Source organism: Cygnus olor, chromosome 5 (genome assembly GCF_009769625.2).
Source record: "Cygnus olor isolate bCygOlo1 chromosome 5, bCygOlo1.pri.v2, whole genome shotgun sequence".
Lineage (NCBI taxonomy): Eukaryota > Metazoa > Chordata > Aves > Anseriformes > Anatidae > Cygnus > Cygnus olor.
The window spans coordinates 62,721,748-62,749,653 of record NC_049173.1 but is presented as its reverse complement, the minus strand read 5'-3'; the positions used below and the strand labels follow the sequence as shown (position 1 = coordinate 62,749,653).

At 38.1% G+C, this 27,906-nt stretch overlaps 2 protein-coding genes across 6 annotated transcripts in view; both read right to left on the bottom strand.

Moving 5' to 3' along the window:
- Window positions 1-71: 71 nt before the first annotated feature.
- On the bottom strand, window positions 72-19,775 carry COPB1 (COPI coat complex subunit beta 1). Its single transcript, XM_040559640.1, has 22 exons — window positions 19,554-19,775; window positions 16,834-16,985; window positions 15,960-16,189; window positions 15,193-15,362; window positions 14,389-14,503; window positions 13,681-13,773; window positions 13,201-13,338; window positions 12,045-12,164; window positions 11,528-11,635; window positions 11,288-11,434; window positions 10,718-10,863; window positions 9,627-9,723; window positions 9,227-9,387; window positions 8,429-8,549; window positions 7,806-8,033; window positions 7,455-7,634; window positions 6,277-6,421; window positions 4,673-4,792; window positions 4,072-4,217; window positions 2,559-2,648; window positions 1,671-1,826; window positions 72-395 (listed from the first exon to the last, which is right to left on the bottom strand). The coding sequence occupies exons 2-22, from the start codon at window positions 16,922-16,924 to the stop codon at window positions 336-338; spliced, it is 2,862 nt and encodes a 953-aa protein (XP_040415574.1). The 5' UTR covers window positions 16,925-16,985; window positions 19,554-19,775; the 3' UTR covers window positions 72-335.
- Window positions 19,776-20,214: 439 nt separating this feature from the next.
- Window positions 20,215-27,906, bottom strand: part of PSMA1 (proteasome 20S subunit alpha 1) — a 30,685-nt gene continuing 22,993 nt past the window's right edge. For all 5 annotated transcript variants that reach the window (XM_040559631.1, XM_040559630.1, XM_040559632.1 and 2 more), the window contains 8 exons: window positions 25,282-25,383; window positions 24,666-24,769; window positions 23,793-23,881; window positions 23,005-23,075; window positions 22,155-22,284; window positions 21,458-21,537; window positions 20,984-21,088; window positions 20,215-20,583 (listed from right to left, as the gene is read on the bottom strand). In XM_040559631.1, coding sequence (XP_040415565.1) covers window positions 20,527-20,583; window positions 20,984-21,088; window positions 21,458-21,537; window positions 22,155-22,284; window positions 23,005-23,075; window positions 23,793-23,881; window positions 24,666-24,769; window positions 25,282-25,383 — 738 coding nt within the window. In that variant the 3' untranslated portion in view covers window positions 20,215-20,526. The remainder of the gene's footprint in view (window positions 20,584-20,983; window positions 21,089-21,457; window positions 21,538-22,154; window positions 22,285-23,004; window positions 23,076-23,792; window positions 23,882-24,665; window positions 24,770-25,281; window positions 25,384-27,906) is intronic.

Here is a 27,906-nt window from a genome sequence, read left to right as displayed (position 1 = left end):
ATTAAAATAACCCTGGCCATATATTCAGTACTAATCAAATACCCAATTTTTAATTTACACACAAAACACTATAGGTATAATTTGTTTATTGTACTGTGAGCATCAGTATATATTAGAGACAAAGAAAATATGATGTCCAGGACAAAGAAAAAAAATTTAAAGTTTTGCTCAGTATCAATCATGGAGAACCTATAAATTATCTGCTGGAATGCTTTCAGCTCAAAAGCTTGGCTTCTACAATTACAGAACACTGAAGAATATACGATGTTCTGGATCCCAAAAGCCACATACCTAAAGTTAAATTGTGAAAGACCTGAAAAGACATTATGCAAAATTTATAAACTTGTTTTCTTCTGAGACAGATTGATCTTATCTCCAAGACTCAGAGCCATTCCCTGTAAGGAAAAAGAAAGAAATTTATGACACTGATAATTTAAAAAAAAAAAATCACTTTATCTATATTAAAGTGAAGTTCCATATACAGAAACCTATGAAGCTAGTGGCATGAGAAACAAAGTATTTCTAACTGTCCACTTTTTTACATAAATTCTAGTGCACACTTTCTTACCACTACGTAAAGGCCAGACCTACATATATTATTGAGGCAATGAAACTTTAATGAGCTAGAAGCTACTAAGCTTGCCTTCGATATAAGATGCAGAAAAATAAAGAATTTTAAACCTTTTGACCTTCTACCAATTGGAAGTACACTCCCACTGGAGAAATTACACCTGTTAGTCCAATTACTCAAATTCAGCGTTTGGAAGTCTCAGTGCTGATAGTAGCATTCAATACATCAAGGCTACAGAAAATAATTTCACCACAGAACCATACTGCACAGAAACTGAAGAAGGGTCAAAAGAAATTACCAAAGTAAATCCACCTAATCAACAGCAAAATGATCTCAAGATGAGATCAAGCTGGCATATGTAACTGAGTGCAGTCTTATGTAAAAACGTCACTGTAAGCATATCAAAAACATTAAACTACTCCAAAAACTTTACAATGACATCACAAACTAAAAGGTTTCTTTGTGAAAACTGAGACTGCCCTTTATTGTATGCTGTGTAAAATAACTTTCATTAGTAAAGTAGCTGTTTCATTATTAAAGTTCTAAATCTTGTACTTTTTAGTCAGAAGGCAGAAGTTCTAAAATTCAAAGCAGACTTATAGATGTACCTTTAAAAAGCAATTCTACTAAAGACTGTTTTTTTTTGTTTGTTTGTTTTTTTAAAAAAAGAACCAGTGAATAGCAATTACATGCATAAAATTTCCTTTGAATGAGAAACCGAAATGTCTAGTTCAGTAGGAAAAGATTGTGAAAGCTCAGGGAGCAATTGATCATTATTTAAATGCAAATGAAATACAACATCCTATTTGCAGTGCTATGGGTAAAGATTAAGAAATCTTGGTCCAAAGACCTATTTTATGGTAATGCACTCGGAGAGAAGATGTTTTACGTTATAAATACACCTAATTAGAAAGACATTTTTCCCCCTCACAAAATGTGTAAAATAGTTTAAAAACTAAAGTTCATGTATTCATCTAATCCAAACCTTTTCCCAGTTACCTAAGTACTAGAAATTGACCAACAGCCCCAGAAGTTGCAAGGTTTTAAGAGCGTTCAGCACATTTTCTCAAAAATGACAAGAAGAAACAGTGCTCATTACCTGACTCTTTGCACGGATTCGTATGTGACCAGTGACAGGGGCATCTGGTCCAAGATGAATTGGTTTTTCAATGCTGACGTTTGCAAGTGCATCTTCTCCAAATATGGAACGCGCATAAAGATTGGCTGCCATAAAGCCACAATAACCAGAAAGTGCCTACAGAAAGCACATTTGAACTCTTCAGAAAGACCAAAATCCTTTAAACAGGTTCTCATTCACTGTAGGTACAGCTAGACAGGTATCAGTATTTAACATTTAAACTTCTGCTTTCACATACAGCTTTTTGTGAGACGTGCGAATCATGCAATGGAAAACAATGGTGTTCTTTTTGTAAAATTAATATTGAAAGATATGCAATCTATATTATTTCTTAAAACAAGGTAGGATAACACTTTATGGTATTAGGTAATGAACAGCAAAAATGGTAAAAATAGCAAGTAGGTAGTATACCTATTTTAGCTACTATGTATGTATTTGCTAATATCTGGTATACATACACAGTATATCTTGGCAATAAACAGCTACTGTACATATTTTGTTTTATGGCAAAAAGGCTATATTATGAAAAGAAAGGTTAGCTTTGAGAGAGAAGGAAAGAACTTTGAACTACTGAAAAAAGCTGTATGAAAACAGACGGTTCATCAAATCTATACATTCAGATTTTTTTCTAACTTAACAAGAAACAGTCAAAGTGATAAAGTGACACCATTTTTATAACAATTCGCTTCTTACTCATTTCAGGGCATTAAGAACTTTGATGCATATATATTATTTTGTATTTTACACAGGCATTTCTAGTAATATGTGTAACAGATGCTAAACAAATTAAAGAAAAAAGCAAATGCACAAAAAAGGGTGTCACAAAAAGTCTCCAAGCAAATAACTCACCTTCTCTGGAGTAAGGCATTTCATATTGGTTGACTTCAGTATGTGCTGTAAGTATTCATTTAGATCGATGATATTTGTATTCACAGTAACCTTCACAAAGAGGAAAAGAAAAAGGGCAATTACTTTAATCAGCAGCTCAGGCATTCCTGAAACTACCCCTTCGTCAGTTCTCTATAAAAGAGATTGCCACTACATTTCTCCTCGAGGAATACCACATTCAGAGAGCTGGCTGGATATCCCATCATGTGGTGGAATCATACCAAATCTTCATCTCCTGCCATCCACTCATTAAGGGGTGGAAACTACATTTTATTATTGCAGCTTCCAAAACATACTAGGTAAATATGATACTCTGTTGAACACATAGATTCTCTACAGCAAATTGTATGCTTTTTGTCTGAATACAGTTTACATGTTGCCAGAAGAAAAAGTGGTATCTAGACCAAAAGCTTGCTTTTAACCAATTATAAAATTACTTTCATCTTTCCCTTCTAGCAACAAAACTCCCTGGGCTGCCTTGACTTTCTCATACCGAATATTGTGGGTGTTGTTTAAATTGCCTTTTAAAATCTATTTTAGAATTTGTTTCCAAATTGCTAAGGCTTCAGGTATCATTGGTTAAAATTTATTCACAAGTTGCCTTTCAGGCACTTACTTCCAGTCTCAAGTGAATACATGTGAAGATACATGTAGCAAACAAGGCTGTATAGTTTGTCTAAAACATCTCGTTCTGTTTTAACATTTCTAATCTATTGTTAAATTATATTGCTCTGTCATATGAGATTATTTCCTTTAAATCCTTATAAAAATGTCCTGAACTAACAGTGTGGACACCCTCTAGTACTAAGTGCACCCAGAATTTTGTGTATATGTAGGTATTCTGTGTATCATCCGTAACTACTCTGGATGTTACTGCTGCATTGAAAAGTAATAAAGTTACTCTGCTTGGAAGCCATGGAAAATCCTGAAGCGCAGCACATCATTTCAAGAAAGAGGACCGCGTAATTTAAAACTGGAGGGGCTCAGCAGTATGAGTAAGTCTGCAGGCTCAGCAAAAAATTATATGCTTCGATATTTCACCTTTCAACTGAAACACACAGCAATCACCCAGCAATTGACACTGTCCATACAGGAGGTAAGGCTCAAAACACATACTTCTTTTGTAAGAAAAAAAAAGATACTGCATCACTAAACTTCTGAAACATTAGATAGCAAAAAAAGAATGAGTTATTTGGGGCCAACATCCAATGCATTTTATCAACTACATAGATTCTTTAAGAAAAACAGACACTTCTTATGTTTGGAGATAACCAGTGGCACTTACACAGACATGTAGACAATGAATACAGCCAGAGCTATCTAGTGATAAACACAATATAGGAAAGAATCACTTGTATTACAGAAACATCTGAATGAGGTTTATATCATGAGATAATGAGCCAATATAGAACAAGAAACAGAATGCTAACTTATCCAGAAGAACCCAAAATAGCGTACAAAAAGTAAAACTAACTTTGTTTTCCCACTCAAATTCTGCCCACATCTGTCTGAACTCCGCATCTGTACAGGAAGCTGGCTGGATGTAATCCATGATGTCAATGTGAATATCACTGAGAACCACACAGTTTCTGTCGCTGGCAGCTCCAGAGACATCATACACTGCAATATAAAACAAAACGCATTAATGTTTTAAAAAGCGAGTCTGCAATAGATAAGAGTACCCAATTACCATCTGCAAACTAACAACAGTCAACACTTGCTCAGCTCAGTGTTGATCTCTACCCTTCTCAGGTGCTTTACCCAAGTTGCCACAGAACTTTGAGTTAAGTGCATCAGCCTTTCAGGCAAGGCTGCCTAGCTCACTTTCAATTCAGAGACTTGGGTTCAAGTATCATGCTGACCATCATTCTAAAGGCAGCATGCCCCACCATGAGTTTACATAAAAGTGATAAAAATTTAAAAAACAAAAAAATCATCACAAAATACTCATACAAAGCAGACCGTTTAAATTGCTTTTCCAGTATGAAGCGTTTTATGCATTTATTTTGGAGCTCATTGAGCAGTTAAGGAATGTTGCATGTTAATTTTGCACATACAATTAATTGTTTACTTACCAATATTACCAAAAATGATTCCATTCTCTGTTGAAGCAACTTTGACATTAGCTTTAATGTTTGCAAAGTCATGTGGAGCAAGAGTCAAAGGAGATGGTTTTTCCACAAGTTTTAAGTCACCTGTTTAAAGAAATTGGGAGGTGTGGGGTCAGGAAACGTTACCAGTACACAAAAGGTTAGCTTTTGGAACAACATTTTTATTTTCTTGGGATTCAACAATAAAGCCTACAGAGCTGCACTAAATCCCATAAAGGCATTACTTTGTATTTTTGTTGTTGTTTTGTTCATTTCTACAGTTTCCTACCCAGAAGACAAAATAATTTATATTCCATTAAGAACTCTCAGTTAAAATATTAGCGTACTCACCCCAAATCCACTGAAAACAAATGAAAACACTGACCTAAATGGTCTTCGGATTGAGTCTGATAACAGTTTTTAAACAAACAGCAAACTTAATTCTACCCTGTGCTTTAATCACCACCACCATCAAAATACCTAACCCTACCATCAAGTGCCTCAAAACCAAAGTCCAAGGTTCCGTACTGCATGGGCTAAGCTATCTATGAACAGGTCAAAGTATCCTTTATTCTGATTGTAACTGTTGCCAGGAAACAGTGAGAGCTGTACTTTTCCTAGTCCATTAGCAACAAATTGGAAGAGACTCTTCAGTTCTATCAGTACAATTTGAGAACACAGCATGAACAGCAGCAGGTCTACACGTGCAAGAGTGATCCATCACATCAGTGGTTGTTCAGTTTGTTGTTTTTTTTTCAAGTTATCTGAAGACATCAACTATTAGCTACAGAATTCCCCTTTACTGAGTTGATAAATAGAACAATACAGAGAAACCTATTAAGTAATATATTTTTATCTCTATCATTAGTCTTATCAAATGACTTAAAAACATGAGGAAGCTAATATCCCTCAGTCATATTTACATCAGCTAAAAGTATATAACATGTTCTCCAAGTCTGCTATACACATATTTCAACTCCTGACTAACGAAACAGAAGATAACTAATAGGAAATTAGCCACTCTTCTTGGATTATCTGCTCCAGTCCCAAACCCAAAAGTTTCTGAAGCCTCAGTGTTGTTCAAACATGCCACCAGTACAACTCTTAGTACAGGGAATAGTTTCAGCTGAGTACACACCGTATTCAAGTACTTCTGGATGAGTACAAGAATCACCCAGGGCAGATTGCTTTTAGTACCTCACATTTGCTCCATACCAATTTGGATTTTGTCATCTTGCTCTACAGTAAAAGTACAATGAGGAATAAGTACATCAAAAACTTTCTACATATCAGGAAAAAGGGAAAATAGAATGCTCTTTTTCCAGGAGAAAACACACGACAGTTCAAAATCTGATTACTGCGTGTAACATCCAATGCTATCTCTCAGTGCCAGTAGATACAACTATTCCAGCATTTGGAAGGAAAAAATATTTGTAAGGGAATTCAAAAAAAAACTTTCAAAATGGCAACTAGCAAGGATAAATTTGTAAGTATTTAGAAGTGTTTAAGTACCTACTTACAACAGGGTGCCAATACCCAGCACCTCACTGTTGCCAAACAGCTGCTTTGCTTCCACCAGTACTCCTTACCTAGTGTGGCGAGCTCTAGCGTGCAGTTCTGCAGAGTATCACTGGTCTGGTTTACCACAAGCACATCCAAAACAATATCGTACTGATTGACGTGCACATATGCTTCTGCATAAACAGGGTCAGAGAAACCTGTCAGCTGAGTAACCTGCAAAGGAAAAGAATTTAAGGTATTTTTCTCATAAACCATTTCAAAACAAGAAATCATGACAAACAATGCCAAAATAATAAATTCCAAGTGAATCCGTTGTTTTTTAGCATGAGCCTCCAAAACAAATAGAACAGGCATGCAAAGAGGTTTCAACTTCACAGAACTATCTTTCTAGAAAGAAAATAGACAAAATAACTGCTTCAGCTGAACATCACGAATTTAGTCTAGAAAATATTTAGAAGTAACATTCTGGAAAACAAAATTAATATTTCTTGCATAAGCCTTCCAAAATAAACCAAATCAAATGACTTATAGCTAAATCACAGTGACTTTCCATGTTATTCATACAAATGGATTTTTAATTCCATCTTTCCTCACCTGTCCCTTTGTGTACACGCTACAATTTGTAAAACCTTTCCAGATGAAATGTGTTCTGAACTGAATTCACAAAATCATAACATGCTATATTATTCTTAAAAAGATCAGAAGGAAAAAGACAGTGACTTCAAAAAAGGTAACTTTAAACAGTAAGAAGAATTCATCCAAACTGTAAGAATAAAAGCCTGTTTTCCTAACTAATGAATGAATCAATACATTTCCTCTCTTTGGATCTTCACTGCAAGTCCTAGCAACCAGCAGCTAAAAAAGAAACAGGGAAACAAGATGCACTACACTTGGCAATAGGATACAGCAGATAAGTAAAGGGGTTCTTAACCACTTCTGACATCCCAGCTCTCCTCTTTGTGAACTTTGCTGGGACAAGAGCAGCAAACAATTTCAATCTCTTCTCTGGATACCACCAGCTTAGTGCTCTGAGTCTCAGTATCATTCTTTTCTCAGGAAAAAAAAGGGAATAACTAACCACAAGAAGGGTTTTATTCCTCCCCTTTCTCCTCCTGATCATAATCAACACACACATAGGTCTTTCTAAGCATAGCCTGGTTCATTAGTTCCAGCCTACATCTCCCATAATTGATCCTGCACATGAGCAGCACAAAGGGAATATAATTAACGCTGACTTTTAGATTACCTTATTAAGTTTGGATGCAAGAGGATCAGCAGCCTCCTTCCTCTGTGTGTTTCCCATTGCTGCAAGAAGGCTGAGCTGAAACTGGTCTTCTTTTGAGCTCATTTCATTTTTAGCAGTAAGCTGCATGAAGGAAATTGGATCATCCGGCTGAACTGTCACATTCCTCTTCTCTGATTCTTTCTGCAAAAAGACAAATATTCACAATTTCATAATTAGTTATGAAACTTAGCACAGAGAACAGTCAAATAATGACTGAATTGAACATAGTCAAATGGTGACATTTCTGGGACCTGCTTGGATGTGAACATCAGTAAAAAATGATTTTATGATTACATATTTATAATATCTCACCTTCTGGGAAAGTTTCTCTTCTTCTAGCTTGGCTGACAGCATATGAGAGAGGGACTGTCTGCATTCTTTGTTGAAAATATCATTCATAAGTGGAGAACATTCTGACAAAACTTTCAGACACAAGGAAATACGATCGACATCATCATCTGTAATTGGCTTCTTGGGAAGAGAAGACTTTCCCAAATGGAGAATAGTGGCCATGAGCAACATAGCTTCAGCAATAAAGGACTGAGAGGGAAGACAAAGGAAATAGAATGGAAAGTGGTTATTACATTTTTACACAGCTTTATAGAAATGGTTATTTCTGACTTATTTCATAAACAGGTGCAAATTAAGCTCGTGAAAATCTATGGAAAAAAATTTTTTGTACTTGTTGTTTAGAAACAGAAGTACCATGACCTAAGAAATTGTCTAGGCAGAGCGTCTGGAAAGCAGTAGGCCCTATCTGCAACCCAAATTATTGTTACTATACAATCCTGTAATCGGCATATCACTCGGGACTTAACCAATTTCACATCTGCTTAAAACCCCACCAAACACCAACAAAAACCAGACCAAACAAACAAACAAAGACCCAACCAGCTCTCCTTTGCAACTACAGAGAAAACATAGATATGACTTACATTTTGTTTCTTCTTTTCCTGAACTAGTGACACATATCGTAAAGCAATCTTAGTTAAAGTTGTAGCTAGAGAAGCTGCAACAAAGAAATCGCCATCAAGCAGGAATCCTCGTAATGGAGGTCTGCAAAGACAGATAGTTATCAGAAAACTAGTTTTGGAAGACGCTTTTTAAAATACTTATCTTCATACATTAGTGTCCATACTGTACAGAAAACAAGCTTGAAAGGTCTGAAGTTTTTTTCCCCCTCAAAGTATTTTTTCCGGATAGAGGCATATACAAGCCACGTATCCAATTCCACACAAAATACAGAGTGAAAGATGTAATGGATAATCTCTACCCTGAATATGTTTCATCATAGCACTGAGTGATCATGAGCACTCAAGACAAAGTAGCCCATCTGCAGTAATTAAGAAAATATACCAATTGTTTTATCAATGAAATGAAATATAGCAGAGGTTAAATAATGCAAGATGGTATTACAAAAAAAAGAAACAGTTTTTACTCTAAAGGCAACAGCTCTGCATCCAAATAAAACTGTAATGGAACTTCATGTACACATTATAAAGAATTATATAGGATTCAAGATACCATAACTAATAAGGTCCCTTTTGATATGCAGTAAGTTTTGATTGCAAATCTTCAGCAATTGTGCAACTTCTTGCCAGATATCATCTATTTGAGATAATACCTTAAAAACAGGAAGTCACCTCAACCACTAAACTCTACATGAGAGAGAATACCACTTAAAAAACAAAACAAAACTGAGCACTCCTAGTCTAGTATGACATCTTAAATACCTGTCTTCTTCTTTTTTGGCGGGTCGGGAACTACTTAGAGCACTCTGTGTTGCATAAGTACCCATCTCTGTCACCAATTTTTGAGCTGGACCGACAGACACTTCTTCTTCAGGTTTTAGCTCACCAGTTTCTTTCTTGATTTCAGATTCTACAATTGGGATCTAAACACAAATAGGTAAATGTTGAAAAAAATACAGAAGCCTTCTGCCCATGCATAAAGCTCATGACATTGCATACAATGCCTTACATCCCCCTCAGAACTCGCCAGACTCTGCAGTTTCTTGTGCACACACCATTATACAACAAGTGCTCAAAACCCTGTTCCATCTTAATTGATTTTTTTAGCACACTGCAATATAGTAAGATAAACCACGAAAAGCTAGTATAATAAAACAAACACCTCTCCAAGTGATCTGCGAACTTCTGTCATTACACTCTGTATATCTTCCTTTGTGCTGCAATACTCTCCAAGGATCCATAAAGCTCCACGATAAATCCTAAGACAAGAACAGGAATTTAGTCATGCCTCAACAATAAACTTGCATCAAGAGAAGCCATTTATAGCCAGGTGGCCGTGACAAGGCCAGCCTCAACAAATTCAAAAGGATGCGATTGACAGAAATCAAGTTTGATGAATAACTTTCATCCTTAATAAAATAATAAATAAATATAGCAAATAAGATTTCTTCTCAGCTTCTAACTTATTCTATATGTGTTAAGGTTGATATTCCTAAAATTAAATTTCATTATGATCAAAAATAACTCTATTGCACATTAATAAAGTCAGCTGTAATTTCTCCAATTACCTAAGACAAACTAACTTCTCATCATACAGGACAAAATGAAAAAAAAGAAGTATGAGTGAAGATTAAGGAAAGAGTAGCAAGGTTACAGTTTGTTTTTTTTTTTTCCTTTCCCTTCACTTAACGACATAATGATGGAGCAAAGAATTAAAAGTATCCCATGTATTGGAAGAATGGCAAAGCAGTGCATGATCAGGAGAACTTTTCTGTGTAAGACTGAACCGTTGTATATCCATTACAATGCCAAGTTTTTAGTGCCCTGCAAGATACTAAAGATGCTTTGCAGATTCACATTTCAGATTTTTTCTGACAAATATACAACAAATATTTCCAGTTTCCTGTAAGTGCAAATTCCTGCTGCAATATTCCCTTATTAACTCTATTTCAACAAATATATTGCTTTAGTGTTGGCCTTCAACAACACTACCCACTAACAAATACGATTAACAGTTACATCATAGAAACAAAACCTGAAGTGGTTTTCTTCATTCAATGCAACAGTCACCCAATCTATCTTATGTATAAACAGGCAAGAGGGAAACTACATCTCTACAAGTCATCTACCCCCTGCATCTTTTGTGCACGTGGGCTGCAAGGCTGGCGGAACAGAATTAATGACAGTACACATTCAATGCAAAAGAGGCACATGGTGCTCCAGTTTTGGTTTAGTATCCTATTTGTGACTCACTTGACAGATTTAATTGCGTGAAACACTTCAAGCATCTTCTCAACAATAAGAGGTCTGAGGTTATCAAATCGCTGGATCGCTTCCCGCACAAATTCCAGCACATCAGCAGCTGCTGCTTCATTGTTATCACTAAGGAACTCCATCAGCTAGCACAACAGAGTAAATACGAGCACAAAGAACAATAGTTATGTTTGCACAATTGTACTTCTACATTCAGATGCATATACATCTCTTATTTAATAAAGCTGAAGTCAAACAACCTCAAGTACATTTCAATCAGTTATCATAATCCACAAATTATTTTTCTTATTATAGAGATTATTGCACTTTTTAGTAAAGGTACTTTTCAGCTCACATTCTTCAAGGACATTTAAAAATAGAAGTCTAAGATGACAGTAACCACAGCATCAAAAGCTCCACATTTCTTTAGTGACTAAAAATAGCATCGTTTATTGAAGCCAACTACTAGAAACACCTCGGCTTCACTTATTCTTTTGTGCAGGTGGTTAGCAAGTATTTTGATACAGCTAGAACATAATTAAACGACAATATAATTAAATGTTTCCATACCACTGGAATAACATTCGCAGCCATGTCTGGAAACCGAACACTACAGGAATGCAAAGTCCGAACAAGCAGCTGTCTGTATTTGTCGGTATCTTCATGCTCTGTCACATTATTAGTCTTAATGACTTCTTTCTTCAGAACAATCACAAGCTGCAGAAAAGATCAAATAAAATTGAAGAGAGCCATGTATTTTTTCAAAGAATGAAAATTAATGTAATGAAACACAAATCATATATATTTTACCTCCTCCACATTTCTTGAAGAGACAAGATCCAGAGCTAGCTGAAGGGTTTTTTTGCGCACTTCCAGATCTGGGGTACTCAACACTCTGAGGATGTCCATAACTAGATCCTAAACAATAAAAATAATAACAGCTTTATTACTTCAAATGACTTCCTTCTCAGGCAGTTCTAATTTTTAGTCCTTAATGATTTTCAATGACGTTGTGGAAACAGAATATAAAATATACTGACAAACAAGCAACATACTAGGGATTAGGAATCTCACAGCGTTCATTTAATGTATTTTAACATTTACCAGGCAAGCTACATAACTAAGTTAGGCAGCATTTACCATTGTTATTTCTTATGCAAGCAATAAAAGCAGTGAGCCTACATGTAAAAGGCCACTCATTTAATTTCAAGAGTTATATCAACTGAAGGTTTAAATTTCAGAAGTACATTTTTCACTACGGTATCTTAAAATTTTTAGGGAAGGAAAATCCTTTAAATAAGCTTGTAGGAAAAAAGAGCTTACATACCTGTAACACTCGTTCATGGGAGGGATGCTCCTTTAATTCAACCAACCGATCCAAAACAATCAGTTTCACGTTATTATCACTTTCTTTAATGATCAAATCTATGTAGCACTGGGCAGCTGCCTAAAATTAAAACGATCAAAACCATTTTTTTAAGTAACGAAGAGGAGAAACAAGCACATTTCTGTGAGAAGTTCAGGAAAAGACAGCTTCTACTTTATTATTAAAGCAACTACTCAATGAGTTGGCACAGAAATGAACCTGAGAAGTTTTCAAGCTTTCTGGTGAACTGTAAAGATGATTCCACCAGGTTGTTACAACAACCATACAGGAAGACTAACAGTGGCAGCAGCTTACAATACATGGATTTGGTTTCAAATTCAAGCAAAACCATAAAAAAAATAAATTTCTTTGCATGCTCTAGGTCAGTTTTTAAGTATACAATAGGACATGAAAATTAATTTAAAACAGATGCCAGGATTAGCATATCTAGATAAGGCTTCAATGACACCTACAAACAATATTTGTACTCAACAAAAATGACTACACTAAAGCAAGAATGTAAGTATTAATACACTTTCTGACCTTTTGAAGCTATTTAAAATGTTTTTACTCTTAATCTAGATTACAATATTCTGTTTTTGAACGTTCAATACAAGTTTAGAATTTCTGTGTGTTCTTAATCAGCTGTACAAAGATAAATACATAAACACAAAATCAAGCAGTAATCATTGTAAATCTTCAATACTTTGCACTTCCACCCTGGTCTAGAAAGAATAATGTTTATGAATAAAGAAAGTAATTCTATGTCTGCGAATCTTCAGCATTTGTCTACTTTGCTAAGTATGCCAAGAAGATTGCAGGTTGGTAGCAACTACTGGAATAGTTTGCACAGCATTCAAGCTTGTCCACTACCAAGTGAAGTGAAGTCCACTAGTCACAGGTCTGCAAAACAGTCTCAGTATTTAAAGGAGGGGGGTGGGGGCGACACATGACATGAAACAGACCAACTTTAAGAGATATTTTGAGACAGTTTCAAATGTGAAGTGTCAAACTCTCTATTTCACTGAAGCCTTCAGTCTTTAGATGTACAACGTACAGCATACAGTATTATAGTACACTAGAAGCTACTGAAATGTCTGAAAACACCAAATTATACCTTGATTGCTGTTGGTGCACTGGAGAGTGTAACCAGTGTTCCTGCAGCTTCATATTTCACAGCAGGACTTGATGACTGCAGTAAGTTGTAGATGCAGCGAATAAACCGAGCTCTTTCTGATGGATTTGCATGACACACCTAGATTCAAAGAACAACGCGTCATTGGCATATAAAGAAAAAAGAACAGCAACCATATAGTTAGTAGAATAGCAACTATCTTACTACAGGGAGAAAATTAAGCAAAAGTTGACAAACTTTTCTGGGGATAAGAACAGGTTTTTCCAACTGTGAATTACCTTTACAAAAGCTAATAAACAGCTTTTACTGACAATTCTATGCAATGCTACAAGGTCCTGACATGGACTAAGGGCTAGCTAAAATGCCTTTTGCAACTGTGTTCTATCCCTTCCATAAAGCAGTCTAATATAATCTAAAACATGCGTCTATTTTTCAGTGTGCCACAATACATTTTCCTTTTACCTTATAAATTAGTTCAACAATAACCAACTGTAGTATGTCACCAAATGTCTGGACTTGGTCAATACAGGTACTCAAATAATCCAATGCTCGATCCTAAACAAATAAAAGAAATTATTCTAAATTATTCTGAGTTCTCAGCTACATTTCAAAGAAAAATGCATTTTAAAAATTGGAACAGAACCACATATATTCAACCCTTCAACTCAAAGTTTAAAAAAAAATATGAAAAAACATTATACCTGAAGAGCAAATTAATCCATTTTGTACACATAGATGGCAAAAAGAAGAGACAAGACTAATGGCAGTCAGGCACAAAATTCAATTGTCAACAAATAAACCAAAACACTGAACAGAAACTGTCATCTCTTTCTCATATGACTGCAAAAGCTATCTACAGAAGTAGATAATGGAGTACTTCTCAGTCTAGTTAGGCTTATTTGGCAAAACTAATTACAGTTTTCAGCAGCAATGTATGCCTTCTTCAAATACAGCAACTCTCCTTTTAAACAAAGGCAGCACTAACAATCTGCTTTAATTTATTTGCAGTTAGATATACTCCACAAATGGTGTAACACTGCCACATATCGTTGTGTTTTTGTTTGTTTTTAATGAATTTAAATAGTTTACACTTCCAACAAACTACTGGCTAGTTACCTGCAAGATTTTCAACTATTTAAACCAAATGAGTTTGAGGGCAGGTATCCTTACCTGATCTGCATGAATTAGCATCATAAATGCATTTCTTTTGCAGCTTGCATCCTTCTCATTCACCAGGAAATCATGGATCAATTCAGGAGCATCAGGTATAAGATGTTCAAAATTTCTTTGAAAAAAAACATAAGTAAAAGAACTTCTGGTGAGAGGTAAAACATACAGCTTAACTGCATATCCTAAAGAGTTTACAAAATTGAAGAAGAATGAAACAGTGATACATAGCTTTTGTGTAATTATTTGAAACTAAAGAGACTCAGCATAAAAAAATTACTTGCTATCATGACAGCTAAAACATTACCAGAACAATGATTTCAATTTAATAGTAACATTTAGTCACACGGTTTAGGTGAAAAAAAACCTGCAATAATGCTTAGTATGTAACTGCAGTACACAAAGAATGTCCCACTTCAAATATGTTTATACATGTATAGTCCTGTAAAGATTCTTCTGTATTCATAACTGTGAACAATGATTACTATTAATGAAGTTTAGATAACTAAGAAAGGTATTTATTTATTTGCCCATACATATTAACCTGCAATATAAGGATCTTAGTCACACTTCAGATGGCAACAGCAGAACATTTCACTTTTCCAAAGAATGACTTTACAGGGGGAAAAAGCAAACAAACAAACATAAAAAAAAAGTATCAACCTTCTCCTCCTCCTCCCCGCTCCCCCCCCCGCACCAAACTAACAGCCGTTGATATATGCTTATGAGGTTTCCAAAGCTGTCCTGATCACCAGTGCTAGCCTTGGTCTTCTTTATCTACAACGTGAAATAGCTTCTGGCATTTACCTATAAATCGTGTAAATTGCAAGAACTGCGTTTCTGCGCACATAGCTGTGACGATGTTCTAGGCACGCACGAATGGCTGGCATCAAAGGTTCCAACAATTCTGCTTCTTTCAGCTTACAAAGAAAACGGAGTGTAGAGCCTCGGATAAACTCATTTGGGTGCTGAAGATCCTAAAATCAACAAGCAGAGTATTTGAAATACCAGACTTTGCATCTAACTGTTAAGCTCAGATGAAGCTCTCCGGAGAAACTTCATTGTGACCTTTCGATACTTAAAGGGGTCTTACAAAAAGATGGAGAAGGACTCTTTATTTGGGTAGATAATGATAGGACAAAGGGGAATGGTCTTAAACTAAGAAAGGATAGATTTAGACTAGACATTAGGAGGAAATTCTTCACTGTAAGGGTGGTGAACAGGTTGCCAAGAGAAGCTGTGGATGCCCCATCCCTGGAGGTGTTCAAGGCCAGGCTGGATGGGGCCTTGGCCAACCTGACCTAGTGGATGGCATCCCTGCCTGTGGCAGGGGGGTTGGAGTTAAATCATCTTTAAGGTCCCTTCCAACCCGAGCCATTCTATGATTCTATGAACTTCGCCCGCACTAAGCTTTTTGATGGTTCAAGTTCCAAATGTCTATGAGGACACCTCACTGTCTTTTTATGAAATTTACCTTCTTAAAACACTGATATGTATTTTGTATGACAGAAAATTATATACTTTATAGAAGGATGCTGCATGGGAACATAAGAAATAAAAAAGCAACAGGCCACCTTTCTGTATGCATCGCATACGAGGATCATTTCTTGCAGAAGCCTGCCATCTGGAGTGGTCTTTGGCACTATCTCCCAAAAGACAAGCAGCAGTTTTTTGATGGTATGATCTTGAAGAGGCAGCACAAAGCGTATAATGGTCATCAGAAGCCCAGGTAGTTTTTCACCATTCAGAATCATAATGATTACTTTCTTCAAGGCCTCTGTCTTTAACTTGACATCTCCTTTTTCTAGGGGACAGAAAATTCAAGAAAGCAAGTCATATTAATTACGTAGTTGGGAAGACTAACACATCACAGTCAGTTAACAGGCATACCAATCTTACACATCGGAAGATTCCCCTGAAGAACGCAACATAGCATCTCAATAAAATTCACACCCTTACTTCCAAAAGCATAAAGAGGAAGAAAGAGATATTTAAACAGTAAGTCTGGAGTTCAGATTTATTCTTATGATCAATATATTGGAATTAACTGAGTTCAACAGATTCTACCACTGCTTCAATGCTTTTAAACAGCATTTTAAACCAGAATACTCCAATGCTCTGCTACAACTCACTATGGTGTAATAACATCTAAATATCTAATATCTAAATCCCAGGTCCATTTATGTTTTACTTCACACAAAGACTGTAAGTGATTTTAAAGTTTTGCTCAGAATTAGAAGAAGAATCACATAAGATAAATACAATAAAGTTTCCCAAAACACAGCAAACAGAAGAATTTACACGTTTTGAAAATCAACAGAACAAAATAAACGTAAATTGACTTGAGTTTATAAAATGCAAACAATATTCTAGCAAAAGTATCATGAGAGTATGCAAGGATAGAGCAGGTATGATGAAGTATCCTTCGAGTCATGGCCCATTACTTGCCTAGGTCATTTTTTAAGCTGATTTCAGAAGGTGGTTCTGAATCCATCGGGACATTGATTAACGTGTAACACACGTTCTCTGCAGCAGTCATGGTTCTTTGTTACAAATGTTTTCTCAGTGGAAGAATTATTTTGACACAAATATCAGACAACCTAAAATCCAAGCAAATAAAGACATCCCAAAGTTAACAGATTTTACTAACAAACAACACAAAAACATTTTTGGCAACTGACTTAATGATTTGAAGAGACTGTTGTCAGATTTCTTGAGAAGTCACCTTCAAAAGACTTCCCAACTTTCTGTTATACTAAAACATTCCACAATCGGGAGTGTGAAGTTTCTCAAAGAAAACATAACAAAAGAACAGAAATGAAAGGAATTTCTCCAATACTTGGAGCACAGTTAAAGGCAACTGACACAGATGTCCAACTGCAACTGAAGGGATGCAGCAGCTTTTCCATCGTCTGCTCATCCCTCTGATCCTGGCTGCATTCCCACTACCCTTCTTGCACTCCTGTGCCACTCCAGGTGAACTGACCCAAGTTGCAAAGGCAGCCAAAAAAAAAAATCTCAGAAAAAAAAAAGGGGGTGAAGCAGGGAGAAGCCTTCAGCCTATGAAGGAAGCTTTGAAAATGAGCATAAGACCTAACAGAGCAGAAATTGAGGATGGGAAAAAGAAAAAGAAAGCACGATGACGAGGAAAGCAGGACTACCCTTTTACCTGCCAAGAACCATCAGACCAACTCTACCGTTTACCTGTTCCTATAGACACTAACATACTAACGAGGAAAGTTTTTCCCCCCCCCCCCCCCCCCCCCCCCTTTTTTTAAACAGAGGAAGAGTACTAGTGTGTTACAGTTCTATCAAAGCTGCTGTGTGTCTAGCAGCTGAGATTAAAAAAAAAAAAGAACAGTTAAGTTCAATCCTCTTTTTCCTGCCTGTTTCTTCCTTGTATAATAGACTTCTAGGATCAAAACAAATTTTCTATTCCATCTATAAAGTAATGGGAAAATGCTCAAGTTTGAGCTTGCCCAGTTAATGTTATGGTACCATAATAACAAGCACAGCAACTTGTTACTTCTTATTCCATGTCCAATTTTGTGTTTTCTAACTGTGTGTAGAAAACATAAAAAACCAACTGCTATATGCTTTCATTGCAATTAATTTTCATGTAGTCTCAGACTTAAGTTTCATAAATCATTACAACAAACAAGATAGCTTTTTACTCTAAAATATGCTACACATCATATTTTAAAACACTGCATAAAAAGCCCACGTTTAGTTTATATAACTGTTGTCACTACCAAATATCAGAGCCAACTGAACAAAGCGATCCCCATCCACATTCATGATTCCCACAGAAGACTGAAACACCGGGCTCCCCAGCCCAGTGCTACATGTTCCCTGCAGATCTCTTTCCCTCTGAAGTTCAGGGATCTCCACAACATAAGGCTTTCAATGACATGACATTTTAAGAAGTTACTGTCTAGGGATACCAGTTCCTACCCCATATCACCTCTTCAGCTGTGCTGACATAGTGTTTGAGATGCAAACTCTGTAAATCCTCCCATTTATTTTGGAGCACCGGTTAGAACTAACAACATCCAAAAGGCAAACACCCGTTCCCAGTTTGGTTGCAAGCACCGCCCCACAAACACCTCTGATGAATGACAAGGGAAAGTGGGACGTGGAGTTGCAGCATTTGAATGAATAAATGAATGAGAGAAGCCGTTATGGGACCCAAAGTCCCTTTTTTTTCCGTCAATCGGGCACCTCAAGAACCTCAGGCTGAACAGTGAGCAGACAAGTTGTGCTATCTTGAGCTGTAGCCTCTTTCTCCACAAGAAAACAATGCAAGTTAGTATCACAAATAATATTAAAAAATCCAATACAACAACCATCTTTTAAAAAGTCACTTTCTGCTACGAATCCCTTATTTTTATGGTTTAGAACCTTCAAGCTCGTTGCTGATAAGTATCTACCTACACGACTCCGGCTCACTTATAGGTAAACAACTGTTTTCTCCCCTCAGCAGCGGCTCCCGCCACCTGTCCCCCACTCCCACACGTAACTCCTGGAGGCCTCAAAGCTCTGCAGCTGGCACCTCCGTCTCCAGGAACTCCTCAGGGACCATAAAGCCGATCTGTGCGAAAGGCAGGCCTCGTATGTTTGCTCACACAGACACCTTAGCCGCCGAAACTCCCTCAGGACAGCAGAACAGGCCTCTGAAGCACGGACACGGGGTCCGCGGTTACGCTCTGACCGGAGCAGAGCAGAGGAGCTCTCTCAAACCGCGGAGCAGGACGAGGGGCAGGGCGCACCCCCAGCACCCCGACCCGTTCCTCTTCGCTGCCGGGCCCCGGCACCACCGCCCCCACCCCGGGGCCGCCTCGCCCCGGCTCTAGGTGGGCCGGGGGGCTCCCAGCTGCCCGAGCCGCGCGCGGAGACGGGCGCCGCACCAGCGCCAGCGGAGGACGACAAAGGCCGGGCCCGCCGCAGGACAGCGCGGGCGCCCCGCCGCAGCCCCAACAAAGGGCTTCCTTCCCCGCGCTGCCCCGGCCCCGCTGCCCCCCGTGCCGGCCCCGAGCCTCGCCCCTCGCTCAGGGCCCCGTTACACGGCGCTGCCCCGCCGCGGGCCCGGGGAGGCCGCGGAGCCCCCGGCGCAGGAGGAGGCCGCGGAGGAGGAGGGGAAGGGCGAGGAGAGGGGGCGAGCTCCGCACCCGGCTGCGGCCGCTCCGTGTGCCCGGCCCGGCCCGGCCCGGCCTGGAGGCGCTGCGCTGCGCTCTGCCCGCGGCGCCGCCGCTCCGCCGATGGCTGACGTGGAGCCGCGCCCTCCCGGCCACATCGATGGTACGGCGGCCCGCGGGGACACGCCGCGGCACGGCAACGCGGAACGGGCCGGGCGGCGCCGCCGCGTCACGGGCCGGAGGAGGCTCCGCACGGCGGCCCCGCCCGCCGCTCCACGGCCCCGCCTCGTTCTCCCTTCCCCCTGTCGATCAGCGAGGAGCAGCACAAAAAGGAAGCAGCGTAACAAAGCGATTCAAGCCCTAGAAGAAAAACGCAACCGCGCCGGGCGGGTTTGGCTCCAACCAAGCCCACGTTGGCACCTCAGAGCCGCGGGGCTCCGGGGTAGGGCGCCCCTTCCACAGCCGCCTCTGGCTCCAGTCCTGTGATGTTCGGCTTAAAGGGGGGCTGCCCCCACACACACCATGCTTCTGGTAACACCGGTCACTGCAGGAGGCTCCTCGAGACACAGGCAACAACATGACAGCACAGAGGCCACTGCATCCTTCCTGCTCCCCACCTAGTGCCCAGACCGGGGCCTTCCACTTGCTCAGATTTTAAAAAATAAAAAAAAAAGAACAACCAAACAAAAGGCAATAGATTCCAAGAAAGTTATTTATTTCCACTTGTCCTTACGAGTTAAAGACAGTATGCTTTTCATTAAAAAACAGTATCATGTACTATTTAGAAAACGGTTACACCTTTCTCATCAAAGAAAATACACCCAGTTTTGAACTCCCGACAACTTTTTAAGGATAGGTGCATTGTTTTGCCTTTTTTTTTTGTTAAGAGTAATCCTCACAGTGCATCAGCATTAGACACATATCAGTGAGGATAAAGTTACCACCAAATACATAAATGTTCCTGTATAATTACACATATGTTATCATAGAGGAACTCTTCCATGAATTAGTGCTCCATGGGCTCCTCTGACTTTTCCGCAGGTTCATCAGCAGGTGCAGCAGGCTTAAATAGAGAAAAAATACATATTAAAGGATTATCCAAATTAAGCATGGAGAAGGACAGAGCTGGTAATACAGATCATTAGAAGTCTGAGGATACTCTTTGCTATATGCATGAGAAACACACGTAGCCACTTCTGTTACAAGAAAGTGCAAAACGGTACTTGATCACAGATGAGGAAAGGAAATTTCACTGGAAAATGCCTGCCAACAATTCAGCATAAATCGATTTAATACTTGTCTTAGTCTTCAGCTAAGATTATATGGTGTCTCCAGTTTTCAGGTACTAACTTCTAATTTTAAAAATCACATTCCTAAAACTCTAGTAGAGTTAAATGTCAAACATAAAAACATCACAAAGTGTCTTTTAACACAGACTACTTAGTTACATTCAAAACACACACCTTTCTCTGTGGTCTCTCCTCAAGACCTTCTAGGAATGGTGCTACATCATCATCATCATAGATAGTAAACTCCATGTCTTTGCCAACAATTCCAATGGAAACATTCTGTTAAGCAAAGTTTTGAAAGAAATAAGAACCATTTTTCTGCAAACAACTCTGCGGCTTTACAGCTTTCACTTGTGAAACAGACAAAAGCTTCCCCCTGGAATAATAAAACTCATTGTGCTATTTGTGTCTACTTAAGGAAGAAAGAAAATTTTGAGAGAGACTCCTTCTTCGGTAGTTTGTACTAGAAAAGGAAAAGGAGGGAGATTTACTCCCTAGAACAACTACCATGTTTTAAAAATCTTTAAAAATCTACGAAGTGTTTGGCTTCCAAGTTTCAGCCCCAGCCATACTTTACATCAGTTTTGTCATGGTCATTACCAAAAACAATGGCAGTACAATTTCTTATTAAGTAAACCTAGCATATACCTTGGTGGTCAGATCCTGTTCAGCAGGAAGAGTCTCTCTGAGAGCACGCAGTCCATGTTTAACTAGCTCATTTAGATTACCTTAAAAATAAAGGCAGGAAGATATTTACAAAACATGGCATTACCTCTACTTATTTTCCCCTTACTCCCATTCTCAGTTGATGCAACTCCTCTCCTTAGATATTTCTGGTACTGAATGCAGAGTTGGTTAAAAAAAGGTATACCTTTGGAAGCTGTACATCTGAAATTGAATGCATCTGGTTTTGGCAACCGCACTGCCTCCAATGCAGCAATAATCAAGCTATCTTTCCCCCTTTTTTGTCTCCACATCATTGGTTTCTTATAAAAATAAATTCACAATTTAGAATGTACCATCAAAGTATTTGCTCTGACATACTATGCCTGCTCTGATATAGAAAGAAAACTTTCCCTGGGTTAAACAGGACAGAGGCCTCTTACTTTTTGCTCTGCTTTTCTGAGCACAACTTCCCTTTTCATTAGATCTAACAAGCATCCAGATGTTACACATGAAAGTTTGTAATACTTTCTTCACAGTTCTGACCTCATGCAGATTTACACTTGTGCCAAACTTGGCCCCCAAAATTTATTTTATTTTACTAAATCCATCCAATGAAGCAGTAGCAGAAAAACTATGTAACTGATAAAGACCACTAGATAGCTAGGGTTTCTTTACTCACAGTCAGTAAATTCAGTCATGTGTCTCTCCAAGTAAGTTCGTGCTGACTGTGAACGAGCACCAATGGACATTGCTTTACAGTCAAAATAGTTTGCAGAGGGACAAGTTTGGAAGATGTGAGGACCCATATCCTAAAAGGAAGAAAAAACACAAACCATTAAACAAATGTATAAACTCGTAGCAAGTCTGTTGCTAGAACACATGATATTTTCTAACACAGTTTTGTCTCATGATACATTAGCTTATAGGTATGCACAGAGTAATTCGATACTGCTTATCACACCACTGTTCTTATCCAGTTCTTTCAAAGCTATTCTAAAAAATAAAAAATGTAGTGTTCCACAGAAACCCTTGTTTACACTTTTTCATTAAAATGTATTTTTTACACAGAGAATATAGCTGGCACCAAAAACATTTCCTTCTCTGCTCCATAAACTGTACCATGCTTATGATAACAGTACGCTTCCTACTTCATGGCTTGCAAATGGTATTTTACACACACACTGTCTTATCTGCACAATGGCAAGGTTAGTTATACAGCAGATTTCAGGCAAGCTGACAATTTCCTTCAACCTTCTTCATGTCAAAAATCTTCAGGGCAGAGATTCATTGTGTGCTCCATTAAGCAAACTGTTGTTTCTAAACAAGATAGAGGCCACTGATGATTTTCACATCCACTTTTTATAAAAGTTATGCTTCAAGGTATGACACAGAAAATGATTTCCTTTTTCAGAGAATTGATCGATCTGCCTCTTCCTTTAATCTTTTCCTCTTTAACATGTACTTGTTGTCTAGAATTGCATTAAACATGCTTTATTCTAGACCGATAGCATCTAGCATGGCTTACTTACATCATAACCTGCAATAAGCAGTCCTACGCCATATGGTCTTCTGCCGTAACGCTGCGTTGGTATCTGCGTTTCTTAAGAAAGCTAAGGAAACAATCTCAAAGGAACATGTACCAAAAACATTTTCTTAAGAAAGAAGCAGAGATGCACCAAAATTGCAGTGTAGTTTTTGTAAAGCCTCTTGTAGTATCAAAGGCTATGTTTGAAGAAATAGATCTCAAGACTCATCTGGAATACCAATGCCCTCTCTCTTTTTCTCACCCGAAGAACATCTAGCAGTTAGCTTTCCCAGAAGAACTGAGTGGTGTGTTCAGCCAAGCATCACAAACAGCTCACTTAATGCTGTACAGCCTCACTTACTTTCTTACACCTTTAACTTTTTCTAGGCACCTGATAACAGAATACAAGGCCTCCACTGTGCTCCGTGCACCGACAACATATATTTTTTTCTTGTGGTGATTTAAGCGAGCACATACAATTCAGTAAATAATCATATTTTAAACCATACAGTCATATTTCCTCCCCCACCTCCAAAGGCCTGGTACTATGTAACAAAAACAGTGCTAAGTTAAATGCTGCACAGCACTTTACCACTTTTGTACTATCTCAGTGTATGTTCCAGCATATTCCATGAGAGACTATACAAACATCTTAAATAAGGAAAAATTTAACTTTGAATTAACTTTTTCATTTTAGTACAACTTTTAAGTTGTGATATATAAAACTAATTTTGAGAACAAACGTAAAAAAAACTTAGAAGGTGAACGAGTGTTAAAAGAAAAAAAGGATACTGCTTCCGATTAGTGACACTAATCGAGAAACTGGAAGAGGTCTATCGAACACAAATCTAGAATCCAGACACTCCTGACGCATGAAATTGCTAGGAGAAAAAAAAATAAAATCAATGCACAGATTAAAGTCACAATGAGTTTCTCAATATTTGCCTGTTAAAGTAAGTGTATTTTTGTTTCAGCTTGACTTGTTGAGAAAAAGGGTCAGAGGCATTACATAATTTCATTTCATCTGACCTATAACTGTTATTTAGAAAGCTGACCACAGGCTTTAAGGAGTATTAGTACTTCAGTCATACAAAAGGGAAGGTGGAAGTTCACACAGGCTACAGATGGGTTGTCTGGAAAAAAATAGTTAAATGGTAACATTTCTTTGTAACATTACAGCAATTAAATTTTATTTCAGTAATTCTTCCAATGCCTTCTTTGTCTTTTCCTATCAAACCTCTTTCAGTGTGTATTTACCTCATTTGATGAAATTATGTGGCCTACAGGTAAAAGGCAAACCCCTCTAGCTGACACACAAGGCATTGTATGCTTTTAATAACTTTAAGTGTATGTACACAGCAGCAGCTACTAAAGGGATATAGGTGATGCACTTTCTCAGACGGCTTGGAAACCCCATCACACTGAGGAAACCAGACAGGACTGTCTTACTAGTAACAAAACCAAAGAGCAAAATTTAGTGCCAAACAAATAAGATTTCTGCCAACAACTTAAAAATCTGCCAGAATTTCATACTGAGGTCTTTGGCATAGTACAACAGAGCGAGACTAATCCTTAGCTGACCATAAAATTTCATTCGCAATAGTCTACAAATGAACTTTCACTTATTATTGCAGAACTGTGTATGTCAACAACTAAGACACTCACCACAAGAGTCTTGCATCAGCAGTAAGTCCAGCAATGGAGATACCGATATGGTTGTCAACGTACAGGATTTTTTTCTGATGAGCTGCCAGCTCAGACTGTGCTCTCTACACATAAAAGGAGAAAGCTACGTGGCAGACTGACCAGTTTGCCAAGCACTGTGGAGAAATCTGCTAACATTTACTGCAAGAACTGAATATAATCATGAAATTGTCAAAAAAACAACAACAAAAATAAACCCACAACCTATAAACTTGCAATAGAAGACCAAAAAAAAAAAAATTAGCTCCATTTCAGTAGGAGACTAAGAGGAAGAAAGAACAGACACTTGCTCACATTTTAAAGAAAATGAGTAGTTTTACTACTTAATAACTAACAAAAAAATAGAGGAGTGCTTATCTTTTAAAGGGAAAATTTTTCACTCCATTCACAATTTTGTGAAAATCTGCTTAACATAGGCACTGAAAATATGTTTCTATACTGGTACTAAAGCAAAAGGAAACTGGGATTATGTTTATGTTACATAAGCAAAAAGAAGTTCAGACTGTGCTAAACTAATTTGACAAACCAGAACTTCTGTACTAACATTGCCATCCGCAAAACAAAGTTTTAAACTTACCTTTAAAGCTACCAGGACAGCATGCGTTTTTGATTTCAGCCCCACAGTAGCTGAGCCTTGTTTCACGGCTTCCATGGCATATTCTATTTGATGAATTCGCCCCTACAGAACAAAATCAAAGGTAATCATTCTAAAATTAATCCTCTATATCAACTTTCAATGTTTTTTCGATTTACAGACCTTTGATTCCCCCCACCCCAACAGGTACGCTGACTGCATAACAGTTTAAGTCTACAAGCAACGTATTTCCTCTTATCTTTCGCAAACTCTTCACCACTAACCCACAGAAATCTGGCTGTCTCTGAGACACTCACTATTGCATATAAAGAAACATACAAAAAAAAATTGAAAGGGTGAACAAGTCTGATGTTGTGAGAATCACAAAACTTTTGTCATTGTGTTAGATACTGATTCCACTGAAGACAATGCGATTCAAAGATGGAACTTCCAGCTGAAGTTGGACGTGTAACTTTTAATCGAGTTTCCTGAAGAAACGAGTCTTATGCAATTGTTGTGTCTCACCATCCATTCCCCAATAACTTCTGAACAAGTTATTAGTCAACTGAAGTAAAGCCTGAAAGAGGAGTAGAGGTCTCAAAGACAATTAATTCCCCCCAAGTTCTGCAGAGTCAGCCTGCAGCTTTGTGGGAAAATACGACGACATCCTTTCAGTACTACCATGGAGTGCAAAGCAGCTAATTTCCCGCACTCTAGTTGGCCAGCCTATTTCAAATGATCAGCATGGTCACTGCTGCTATGCAAGAACTGGAATTACCAAACGCAGCACACAGTTATCTCCTATCAGTTCCGATGTATTAAAATACAGCACACTGCTGGAGCTGTTACAACAGGAATGTGCTGGTGATAATGCAAAGAAAATCACCTCGTATTAGTTCCATTTATCAGTTCCATTATATATATACATATGGTTTGTAAAAGGTTTCTGATTTATTTATTTAGAGAAATACAAGGTCTCCTAGATGCTTAGCATATCCTACATATAGGTATTTCATGTCCAAGAGCGGTGTAGAAACATGGTGACCCATCCAACAGATACTTATCAACTGTCAAGAATGACTTGCAAGGCTAGAAAGCCACGAAGCACTGCCTAGCCTTTAATCTTGTATCCCCTTCCCTTTAAAACAGTATTAGAAAACATTCCCCCATATGAAACATGATTATTCTTTGCTCCTCTACTAACAATGCCCAGAATTATTATGGTATCATATAACAGCCTCTGTGACCCAGCCACCTGCAGGAATGTGTGGAGCAGTGATTTTAAACTGCTTTTATCAAAGTGCTGTTCATATTTTCAAGACAATTTATGAAGAAAGTAGAAATGAGTGTTGTTGATGATTTCATGATAGCTACTAAAAGCCTAAAAACTGTACAAGTCTATTGAAAGTAATTTTAAAGTAAGAGATGAAAAAATAAAGTCTCTGATACAGGACCTGTCAGGAAAGACAATCATTAAGAGGGATGAGAGGTAGATGTAGGTTTCCAATTATGGATACAGAATTCTGACTTTTAACTTTTCAGATACTAAAAAGACATTAGTAACAGCCTCGACACTGTTTTTAAACTCTAAAAAATACTTGATAGTTAGGAAATTAAAAAAAACAGTCTAGAAGTGAAGACTAGAAAAGATAACATTCACGGAGGTGACCAGAGATGCAAAAAGATGCTGTAGCTTATAAATGTGCATGACCAGAAGGAAAAGGAATACCAAATCTAAAATTCTTCTCCATAGCCACTGAGGAATTTTAAAAGCAACGCAATTCTTAAGATACCAGCACAGCAACAGAACGCAAACAAGCAGAGCGGACCTTCACTATGTAAAGAAGCAACTTGCCTGCATTAAGAGAGTTGTCAATATTACATTTACTGCAGAAACAAAGCTCAAAAGCATTAGGTGTTTCTTAGCCTGTGTCCTACGCAAGAGATGTGGCAGTGCCCGGGAGAAACGGGCAGCCTGGCTTCCCCTCCCATTGTCACCATCTTCAGCTCCCAAAGGTGCCTTTGTAAGTGGTGAGAGGAGGGAGGTACCGACATCACGGGTTGCAGGGAACGGCCTGTGACAGTTTCATTTGTGCAACATTTAGGACTTATCACTACCAAACAAACTTGAAACCACAAACAAAAGTGAAGAGTGAAAAGAGTAATACAGACTGTTCTAAGGAATACACAAGGTACACATGGAATGTATTGAACGTATGGAACGTGCACACGCTTATGCACATGTGCGTGTCTGTGTGAGCTGGACATAGACAATTTAGCTGCATGTTATTTGCAGCATGCACTGAAGTTTGAAGGTAACAGTCAGTATCTGCACTGAACGTTTTCAGATGCACATCTCCTTAACCAAAAGTTGCTGCTCATATCACTGGCACATTCTTATATGTTAAATCTCCTCAAAGCTTTCATCATCCTTTGAGATAAACAAATGTATTTCTCAAAGCAGTTCAAAGCCATCTACAGCTATCATGGTATTAACTAAAGTACATTCAAGATTATATTCGTGTAGGGTGAAAAGCACCAAAAACGCTGTTTCAATGTATTTGAAAATTTATCTTTCAAAAAATAGTACCACGCGATGAAATTTTTCAGCAGTAATACAAACCCACA

Bases quoted from the DNA above. Each gene is read 5' to 3' on its own strand.
- COPB1 (XM_040559640.1), bottom strand. From the start codon at position 16,924: ATGACTGCTGCAGAGAACGTGTGTTACACGTTAATCAATGTCCCGATG. The intron at 8,550-9,226 runs GTATTTAAGATG...CTGTCTTTGCAG, and splicing joins GCCAAAAAAGAAGAAGACAG to ACCTCCATTACGAGGATTCC. The intron at 6,422-7,454 runs GTAATCTAAAAG...TTTCCTTTGCAG, and splicing joins TTGCATCCAAACTTAATAAG to GTTACTCAGCTGACAGGTTT.